The 10,509-nt window shown below is 33.2% G+C and overlaps 1 protein-coding gene and 1 non-coding gene across 3 annotated transcripts; both read right to left on the minus strand.

Annotated features, from left to right (window-relative positions):
* Positions 1–563: 563 nt before the first annotated feature.
* On the minus strand, positions 564–3,715 carry LOC105798253 (probable polygalacturonase At1g80170). Of its 2 annotated transcripts, none has more exons than XM_012628249.2 (9): positions 2,724–3,715; positions 2,464–2,604; positions 2,119–2,289; positions 1,974–1,997; positions 1,642–1,849; positions 1,474–1,555; positions 1,247–1,355; positions 1,052–1,165; positions 564–960 (listed from the first exon to the last, which is right to left on the minus strand). In XM_012628249.2, the coding sequence occupies exons 1-9, from the start codon at positions 2,880–2,882 to the stop codon at positions 676–678; spliced, it is 1,293 nt and encodes a 430-aa protein (XP_012483703.2). In that variant the 5' UTR covers positions 2,883–3,715; the 3' UTR covers positions 564–675. The 2 variants fall into 2 exon arrangements, with proteins under 2 accessions (XP_012483703.2, XP_012483706.2); XM_012628252.2 differs by having other exon boundaries at positions 3,312–3,712.
* A 3,463-nt stretch (positions 3,716–7,178) lies between these two features.
* On the minus strand, positions 7,179–7,251 carry TRNAA-AGC (transfer RNA alanine (anticodon AGC)). The gene has a single exon. It is a non-coding gene; the product is annotated as a tRNA-Ala (tRNA).
* Positions 7,252–10,509: the final 3,258 nt, after the last annotated feature.

Genomic DNA, 10,509 nt, shown 5'->3' on the forward strand with positions numbered 1-10,509 from the left:
TGTGCCTATTTATATATTATAATTTTATTTATTAATTTTTTCGGTTAAACCTAAAAAATTCGGTTAACCGACCGGTTTCAAGCCAAATTAACCGTTAACCGAAAAATTAAAAAATAATTAACCGACCCCCGACCGAAAAAACTCGGTTAACCGACCGATTTAATTCGGTCGGTTAACCGAATTTTTTCGGTTTTGCACGAATTTTGCACACCCCTAGTTACATATAGCCTATTTTAACCTAAAATAATTTTTGTTTTAGTTTACATCTTCAAAAATAAAAAGATTGTATAATTTTAGATTTTAGTTTTCTTTTCTTTTATCAATTCTAGTTTAAGTCTTTAGGAGTTTAAAATTTTCTTGAAACAATCATGGATTAGAACTTTATGATTTATTATTCTATACATTGGACTAAAATAACTACACAAACGATTCTAAAATAATTCCATTTTATTTAATACGTAATAAAATATTTTGGAAATAATTTTAAAAATAAGAAAGGAATTTAAAAAAGGGCTTTTATAAAAAAATAGAAATTATAAAGCCTGTAATTGAAAAATGGAAAATTAGTGAAAACTTCATCTATACTAATATTTTTATTATATGTGATAATAGATAATACATTAAACCTAAAAATACTATTTACTAATTAAAAAAAACCTGAAAATAATTATCATGTTATAAACAATATACTATGAACTTATTAATAAAGAAAAAAAGCCTAAAAATTATCTTCTTCTTGTAAACAAGATACACTTGGATGGACCCGTTTCTCAAGCCACGGGCATTAAGACAATACGATGACGTTTTGTCTTTATGCTTCTCGTATATCAAGTTAATGTCTTTCATGGTGATATTTTTGCATGGAACAGACTCACTGAATGAAAGCTGCACTGCTATTTCTTTAGGTGATGTGCCGTTGATATTTTCATAAGCTATATTGCTGATCTCCACAGCTGATGTCTGCAACATATATATATATATATAGTAATTAAAATTAAGAATGCTACATTGTTTCAAATATAAAAATGGAATCTAATAATTAACCGCTTACTTGGTTCTTGCATTGTTTATGGGGGCAATAATACTGATCGATAACAGTAGGTCGAGTCGAAGAATGGGAAGTTATATCTTCAAATTTAATGTTCCTCGCATGACCGTGTCCTCCCTAAGCGCACAACAACGATAATACGTAACAGTATTATTAATATAATTTTTTTTAAAAATGAATCAGAGTAGTGATATATACCTGCCAAGTTTTGATTCTAACTCCATTAGTTGTTCCATGGAATGTAACATTTCTTACATGAACAAATTCAACTTCCTCAGTTTTTCCCATAATTCCAAGGCTCCCAATGCTTCACATGACAATCAAATATTCAAAAATAAATTAACATAGAGATTTAATTTCATGAAGCAAGAGGAAAGATCATTGCAATAAAGTACGAAAATAGATTAAAAAACCGAAAAATGTACCTTATTCCGTGACCTGGACCGCATTCGATGTTACTAATGTTAATGTATTTAGATTCATTGCCAATTGATATGCAATCATCACCTGAATTAATAAACAAATACGTATAGGACATTAGAATGAACATAAAGCTGTATGTAAAAAGAAATAAAACAAGCAAACAAACAAACCGGTTTGAATGGTTGAATTATCTATAGAGACATTGGTGGAACGTTGGATGTGAATTCCGTCAGTGTTGGGACTGTGTCCCGGAGCTCGGATTGTAAGTTCAGTGGCATGAATCAAAGTAGAGCTTTCGAATGCAATGTGCATTTGTGGACTGTCTTCAAAGGTTAAACCTTTGATATCTACATTCTTGGAGTGTCCTATCATGAATCCCTAAAACAAAAGCCACATAATTCTCATACAATTACGGTATACACAATTTATGTCAATGTTTTTCTGCCATACTAAAAATCTTGGTATCTTTATAAATGCAAAAACAAGAAATTCGAACACATACCGTTGGTTTCCGATGTTGACAGGACTGTTACAAAGAGCAATGAACATGCATACATCAGTAAAAACCCAACAAGAAAGTTTAACCAGAAAATATTATATACATAGGTAGAAATCTTATGGGCTTATAATAGAATATAAACAATTACCTTTTCGTTATCTTTGCAAGAAAGTTTCCACCATTTATCTCCCTGGCCATTGATGGTACCAGATCCTTGAATGTGCAGACCATCGAAATTTTCAAAGCCAATCCAATGGTTACAATTTGTTTCACACTCCCAAGCAGAAGGTTTGGTTGGGGCTATGATTCTCCCATCAACCTGCACCCCAATTTATATGCAAAGTTTTCACAAAACAAATGTAAAGGAAGCAGTTTCTAACTAACACAAAAGACATAGGCCTCGTATTATGTATCCTTGGTTTTATACACTACTAGCACCATTACTAAATATATATGTAAATAAATTTACAATCGAAATTAGAGAAAGAAATACCTGCAAAGTAATGTTATTAGAGTTGCAATGTTTGCCATTGAAAGTTAAAGGTTGCAGCAGATACGTCTTCCCTCGAGGTACAAGAAAGGTCGGTGATGGAGCTGAAGAATCACAAGCAGCATCCCAGGCATGCTTAAACATCTAAAATACATACATACCATTAGACCAAGCATATATTATCAGTAGGCCTGCAGCGTCAATCCTAAACAATGTCTAGATAAAATTAGCAGCACAGAGAGCAGAGAGAATGAAAAGAAAACCTTAGAATCATCTTTCTGTCCATCTCCAATAGCTCCAAAGTTAATCACATTAAATGTATTGTCGATATTTATGTTGGTGTTCTTCAACTGACGAGAAGAGCCAATGAATACAATGCATTGGATCAAAAGAAGTAACAACAAGATTTTCGAAGTTGCCATAGTACTGATTTGATGCGTATATGGAAGAGAAGATACACACGTATAGAGGGTATGTATTGATATAGTACATTGTTTTCATAATTCAACAATGAAAAGGAGTTGTTAAGAGTTTGTATACGTATGATAGAATTAGTCCTTTTCATACTGCAACTATATAACTACATATAAATATGAATTTTTATTTTTGAAGTAATTAAAAGTGAAATAAAAGAGTAAAAGAAAGAATTTCAGTAGAAGTAGGAATGATGAGTTAAATCCATCCATCCATGTAAAGGTAAAACTCCATAGCAGTTTCATTATGCCACCGTTTAAGCTAAATTCTGGAACTCCACCTCACATAAACAGCTAATTCAATCCTATCAACCCTAATCACTAATGATAAAATCCCCCCAAGAATTGAAATAGCATTGATAATAAAGAAGCACGCACCAGGCCGTGGCTGTATTTCCAGAAGTGGCGTCCTCGTCATTGCCGTTCGCTTCATATCAGTACCTTTTGTTCCTCACAAACATCACAATAATAAAACCCAAACCAATTCAAATTCGAAAATGAATGCAGTAGACTAGAGATAGGTATTGTGATATTTGTGAGGAAAAAAAGGTAGCTATATGAATATGATTTTCCTTGTTCAATCTTGTTTGATTCAACTCCACCACCCTCAGCCTCTCCTTTTTGCATTTTCTTCGATGACCCTTCGCTCTTTACTTTCTCATGCCCTAGTTTTCCCTCTAATGAATTTATCATTTCCGCCGCATTATCGCTTCCGCCTACCTCCGTATCAGACCCTTTTGTCTCCTTCACCAAAGCCCAGATCCATGTGATTCTGTATTATTCTCCAAAGCAATAAGATTATGGCTAATCTACATATTCTCACTTTTGTTTAGTTGAAATTATATTTTAGTTATTTATATTTGATATTGCGCAATAGTAAGTTGATGTTTTGTTTTGAGCAATTTATTGTTTTTCTTTTATGGTATTTAAACTTTTCCTCTTTTTTTTTTCATTATCTTTTGATTCTCTCTGTTTTCTTACTTCTCCATTTCTTTTAACATGTCAAGAAGTTAAATTGATAGTGAAAAAAAAAAGTAGTAAATCGAAAGATATCATTGCCTATAACCAGAACTCATAAATCAATCATATCTGCTAATCATCAAAACCCTTCACCACTACCCATATCTACGTTTCATCCACTAACATATTCACCATTACCATGACCTCCTTTCGAAAATATCTCAAAAAATCCCTAACTTTTGGACTACTCAAGATCAAATCTCTGTCACCGGCCATTCAATTGGCTCAATTTTCTGATATGTGCTTCTCTGTCACCGGTCATTATCTAATCTTTGACTTTCTGTGATTTTTTGGGGCTTATTAATTGTTGTTTAGTTGGATTATTGATTGGTTTGAATGTGGTTTATGTTGTGAGAGGATGATATTGTTGGGTTTATCATGAATGATGTCATGGTAGTAATGAAGGAGTTAGCGGATGAAATGAAGATGATAGGTGATGGTGGAGGGTTTTGATAGTTAGCAGATGATATGGGTTTATGGGTTTTGATGGCTTTCGACTTCTTACTTCTTACTTCTTTCTTCATTGCCAATTCGACTTCTTGATATCTTAAAATAAAAAGAGAAGCAAAAGAGAATGGAAAATAAAGAAAAAAAAAGAGAGAAAAGTTTAAAAAACATAAAAGAAAAAAATTAAAGTGCTCAAACGAAAAAATATGAGGATCAATTGTATAATTTAACTTATATTTTTTGTTTGAAATGATTATTTAACGTGCCAAATCATAATAAAGAGGCACATAAAATAATAAATAAAAAACGAACCTCATTACTATAAATCAAGTTATTAAATATTTCGAACAAATCTTGAAATTCGAAACTTCCCTTTATCCAATAAAAAACTTGAGATTACTAATAATAAACCAAAATTGCCTATCCGATTAGTTACAAACACTTTTTGACAAGCGTTTGCCACAACGAGTTGTGTGAACCAAAAACCTATTAATAGATAAGAATACGTTCAACTAATTCTCAAAAAAATATAAATTTGTATCAAATTCGAGCTTACACCGTTAACAGCAATTAACGACTCAGTGACTAAAATATTACAACACGATAACATAAGTGAATACGATGTAATATGAGGTAAACAAAAGTGACCATGAGTATAGTTTACCCTAAGATTATTTTAGAAATGGATTAAAATAAATAATAAATGAGATTAAATAAATGATAATTCTTTTCGTGAATTTATTTTATCATAATCGAAAAATATTTCCTAAATTAATTAAATAATTAATATAGATAAAGTGATTTTAATATGATTGAATTTACATGACTAAAATATATTTTAGAAGCTTTATGACTAAAATGTAATTTTAATTAAATATACTGGAAATGGTATTATTATCACTATTCTTCCACGAACTTATTGGGTAAATTACCAAAAAAGCCCTTTTTTTAAAATTTACCGAAATGGGCCCTTTATGTAATTATTTACCAGAATGGTCCGTTTTCCGCGAAATCGCGTCCACGTCGGCGCGATGTCAAGGTACGCGCCAGGAAATCGCGTCCACGTAAGCGCTATTTGCTGACGTGGACACAAATCGCGCCCCCTAGGACGCGATTTGCTGACGTGGCATGAACAGTTTATGTTTTTTAGCTTGGAAAACTTTGAAAGGCCATAACTTTTCGCTCGGTTGTCCGATTGAGACGAATTTTTTTTATTTCGAATAACATTTCGAGATCTACGCGCTGACAAACGTCAGCAAATCGCGTCCTAAGGGGTGCGATTTGTGTCCACGTTAGCAAATCGCACTTACGTGGACGCGATTTCCTGGCGTGTACCTTGACATCGCGCTGACGTGGACGAAATTTCGCGGAAAACAGACCATTCCGGTAAATAATTACATAAAGGGCCCATTTCGGTAAATTTAAAAAAAAAAGGCTTTTTTTGGTAATTTGCCCGACCTTATTCTCCTCAGTCCACATTGCTCAAAAATTTCTAGGAAAGTTCATTTTTTTCTTAGGGGTTCAAATCAAACTAAAAAAAAAATGAAAAGAAGTGCCCCCACTTCCAAGAAACTTCAAATAAAGTGCAGCTTCCAAATATTTTCTCTTTCATTTTCTTTGTGTTTCCCGGGAACCAATCACTTGATCATAAGAATATATATTTGCTGTAAACTCCAAAACCATGCCAATTCTTGAAGAACCTCAGCTTTTTATGCATATAGTTTCCACCATAATCTCAAAGCTCATATAACTTTTTCGATTCAAAAACAATGAAGGCAACCAGTGATGAAAACCAATCCACAAATCCCCATAAATGTAACAGCCATAGCTGACTATTATCTGACATTCAGCTGCATCTCCACAATGTACCAGGCCTACACCCATGGTGACTTTCCCATGGTGGGTTTCATAGTTATGGTTTACTTTGGTTATTTGGGTCTCATGTATTGCATAAACCAACTCCGAGCTTTACCTCCAACCCACACTTCACCAAAGAAAGATTTCTTGAAATCTATCATATGGGTTTTAGCCACTGTTCTCTTTTTCGGCTTTGCTCGTCAATTCTCCACCTTTGTTCACCCTCTTGTAGCTGTTTTTATGTTTGGTGCTGCAGTTTCTACCAGTTATTTCCTCTTCTTCTTATACTTGGTCGTTAATTGCGATCCCCATTAATCTGCTAACTCTTGCTGCACACTTAGAATCAAAGTGGTCGGAGTTTCTGTTCCGAGTAGTAAAGTGATCATCAATGGCAGCAAACTTATAAGGGATGTTGTGCCAGGTCCAGAAAATGTTTAATTCCTGGAAGATCTCTATCAATTTTATTTTATTCTTTATTCATACGCATAGCTTAGGAAAGCCATATCTATCAATTTAATGAACAAGAAAGATGCTTGTTGAGGAAAGCCAGTAAAACCTGAACTTGAGAGCCTGTAATTTTAAAGTTGTTCAAGGCATATGCTAGTGAATGACAATTTGAATATGAATATAAGTAGCAAACTCAAGAGTTGAAGACCAAACCAGCAAAGGTGGGGTGAAATATCAAATATCCACTTATTATCTCCATCAGGACCCAACAATGGAATGCAAAGAAGAGGTGTGCTCTGTTATGGAAAGCACAGTTTGTAACAGCAAAAATTCCATTAATTGGGTACCTGATAAAGCGTCGGTGATTGTCATAAACAGTTGATTTAGCAGAGGTGTGTTTCATAGAAACTCTGCTACATCACCAATGCAAATGGGGAATAGAAACATGTTAAAAAAGCTAAAGGAAACAAAAAGTGGAGATGCGGGGTATCGATCCCCGTACCTCTCGCATGCTAAGCGAGCGCTCTACCATCTGAGCTACATCCCCCTTCAGTGTAACCTTTTCACTTTTCTGATTTATTACGTAGAAAAGAAATTGCCTCAAGCTTTTTTCCTTTTGGCGCAAGTTTATAGAAATCTCTTTCCTCCCTGTAAATTCTTAACTTTCCTTAATTTGTTACGTTATATTAACTTTACTTCAGCTTCGAGTTGGGTTAATTATTTGTTTTTGTTAAATTATAGAATAAAAATTAAAAGGTTATAATAAGCTTAAAGTTCTTATACTTTTTGTAAATTTTAAATTTAATCTCCATACTTTTATTTTCAAGAGTTTAATTCCTTTACTTTTGAATTAAAAATTTAGGTCTATTTGTTAATAATATTATAATATTCCGTTACATTTAATCAAAACTAAAAGCGTAGAGATAAATTTTTAAATTTGTGAAATATAGAGATCAAAACTGAAATTTTGCCTTTCTTATATAATCTCACAAAAGTAGAGGGATCAAAATTGAAAATTAGCCATTATCTTCTCATGTAGAAAAAAGAAAGAAAGAAAAGGACAAGTGCCATGTAAGGAAGGCACAAAAAATCATTTTAAGAAATTTATATATAATACTATATATTTTAGGGTAAACTAGACAAATAGTCACTTAACTTTCAAAAATTTTAATTTTAAAGAAGTTAACAAAATGAGCACTCATATTATAAAGTTTGTTCATTTTATTGCTCGTGTTAAAATTGCAAGTGGAAAGCTTACATGACATTCCAACTAATTTTGTTATTTTCCAGCTAGATATTAATATTGATCCACCTCATGCATTCAAATAACTTACTCCTTGAAGTGTGTAAAGGTAAAAGAAAAAAGAAAAAGAAAAAATGTTAATTGTTGGAAATTGTAGATTGCAAATTCATAATTATTCATGAGCACTTATTAGAAAGTGATGATTTATTCAAAAGATACATTTGATTCCAGGAGACATGTTTTTCTAAGAAGTATGTCCAATGGAAATCAAACATAAAGGATTGTGACTCTTCAAAATAGTGTCTATTGAGTGTATATAAATAGAGGGTCTATGGTGCTCACAAATCACAAATACAATCAATCCTATTTTTCAAAAATTAAAGTAAGAGTTAGCGAATTCCTTGATTTTGCTAATCAAAAGAAATTCAAAAGCTTTATTGTATCCCAGGAGGACCTTTGTCTTAACCTTCTAGCAACTGTGGGGGTAAATAGTTCTTTTTGGAAAGCATCACCCGCACCTCGAAGTCTACTGTTTATTTCAATATCGTCTTCGAATCTATCTTCTCCATTCTATATTTCCAACGATCAAAGAGAACTAATTTTGGAGATGGCAATGAAGGCTACCACCACATTCAAAGCGATGAACCAAGAGTTTGTGAACTTGACCGATTTGATGGTTCAAACTTCAATAATTAGAAGGACAAGATGTTGTTCCTTCTTACTGTCTTAAATGTGCCGTACGTTCTGGATCCAAACCTACAACCTGTGGAGGATCCCGCCCCCAATGCAAACCCTAAGAAAATTGAAAAAAATGGTCGAACTCAAGAAGAAGCATGAAGAAGACAATTTCACATGTCAAGAGGACACATTCTCAACACCTTGTCTAATCAATTGTATGATCTCTACATGTCGATGCAATCCCCGGTGGAAATATGGAAAGCTCTTGAAGAGAAATACAATATCGAACAACAAGGTACTAATAAATTTTTAATGATGAAGTATCTCAAATTCAAAATGCTCTATAGCATCCCGATCATGGATCAAGTTCATGAATTACAAGTCCTTGTAAGTAGGCTTCATGACTTGAAAGTTGTTATTCCAGAATTGTTACAAGTCGAGGCTATCATCTCGAAGTTGCCCTCGTCTTGGAACAATTATCAGAAGAAACTTCTGCATATGGTAGAGGACTTCACTATGGAGAAAATACTTAGGCATTTGCGTATTGAAGAGGAAACTTGAGAGCGTGATGCAATGTATCTTCCCCAAAGTTTTAAACTGATCCATGTGAGCGAGTCCAAAAACTCTCGAAATAGTAAGCGAAAGGTCACATCCAAGACTAAGGACGTGCAAGAAAAGAAGAAAAAAAAACATCGCAATTGTTATAATTTCAATAAGAAAGGATACTATATTAAGAATTGTAGACTTCTCAAAAAGAAGCAAGATGCCACAACTTCTAAAGCTAATATGGTGGAGGACATGAACTTAGTGGCCATGGTTACGGAAGGGATAAAGAGTTTGGAGATTGGTATGATTGCTGAACTCAACATAGCCATGACTGATAAGTCTTATAATTGGTGGCTCGAGTCCGGAGCTACTATCCATGTGTGTAATGACCAACAACAATTCAAGAGTTATGAACTAGTGGCAAATTGTGAAGTGCTTATGGACAACTATCAATTGGCTAAGGTGCTTGGTCAAGGGACGGTGGAACTCAACTTCACATCTGGGAAGAAATTGACTTTCACCAATATGTTGCATGTTCCCGATGTAAGAAAGAATTTAGTGTCCGCAAGTATTCTGTGTAACAAGAGGTTCAAGATTATCTTGGAATCTGATAAGTTTGTCTTTCTTAAGGGTGATATATATGTAGGAAAAGGATATTGTAATGAGGGTATGTTCAAGTTGAGCATTGATATGAATAAATTTAATTCTTCTACTTATATTGTTGAATTTTATCTTTTGTGGCATGCGCGTTTAGCATATTTTAATTTTTAAACTTTACAATATATGCAAAAGAATGGTTATATATGTCTAAGTAATGATGGGTTTGTGGATAAATGTGAAATTTTTATTCAATCAAAAATTACCAAGAAGCCATTTCCTAATAAGTGTGAAAGGAATTCGCAAGTGTTAGATTTAATTCATTCAAATGTTTGTGAATTAAATGGAACTCTAACAAAAGGTGGAAAATGATATTTTATCACTTTTATAGATGACTTCTCTAGATTTACTTATATGTATCTCATGAGAAGTAAAGACGAGGCGTTTGATATGTTTAAACGTTTTAAAAATGAGGTTGACAATTTGTTTAATAAGAAAATCAAAGTGCTTCGTAGTGATAGAGGTGGTGAATATTTTTTAAATGAATTTAATGTATTTTGTGAGGAACAAGGTGTGGTACATGAGTGTTTCGTGCCTTATACTCTGCAACAAAATGGTTTGGCAGAAAAAAAATTAACCGTACTTTAGGGAGACTGTCGAGTATTAAGGTACGCCTTATACTAGCAGCTTTTATCTGCAATTACCCGAATTCAAATATGGTATTAGGTCCACAAAATTGGA

This window comes from Gossypium raimondii, chromosome 9 (genome assembly GCF_025698545.1).
Source record: "Gossypium raimondii isolate GPD5lz chromosome 9, ASM2569854v1, whole genome shotgun sequence".
Classification (NCBI taxonomy): domain Eukaryota; kingdom Viridiplantae; phylum Streptophyta; class Magnoliopsida; order Malvales; family Malvaceae; genus Gossypium; species Gossypium raimondii.

Coding starts and splice junctions, on each gene's coding strand:
- LOC105798253 (XM_012628249.2), bottom strand. CDS start 2,882: ATGGCAACTTCGAAAATCTTGTTGTTACTTCTTTTGATCCAATGCATT. Junction 1,998..2,118: donor CTTGCAAAGATAACGAAAAG/GTAATTGTTTAT, acceptor TCTTTGTAACAG/TCCTGTCAACATCGGAAACC. Junction 1,850..1,973: donor GTCAACATCGGAAACCAACG/GTATGTGTTCGA, acceptor CTTTTGTTTTAG/GGATTCATGATAGGACACTC.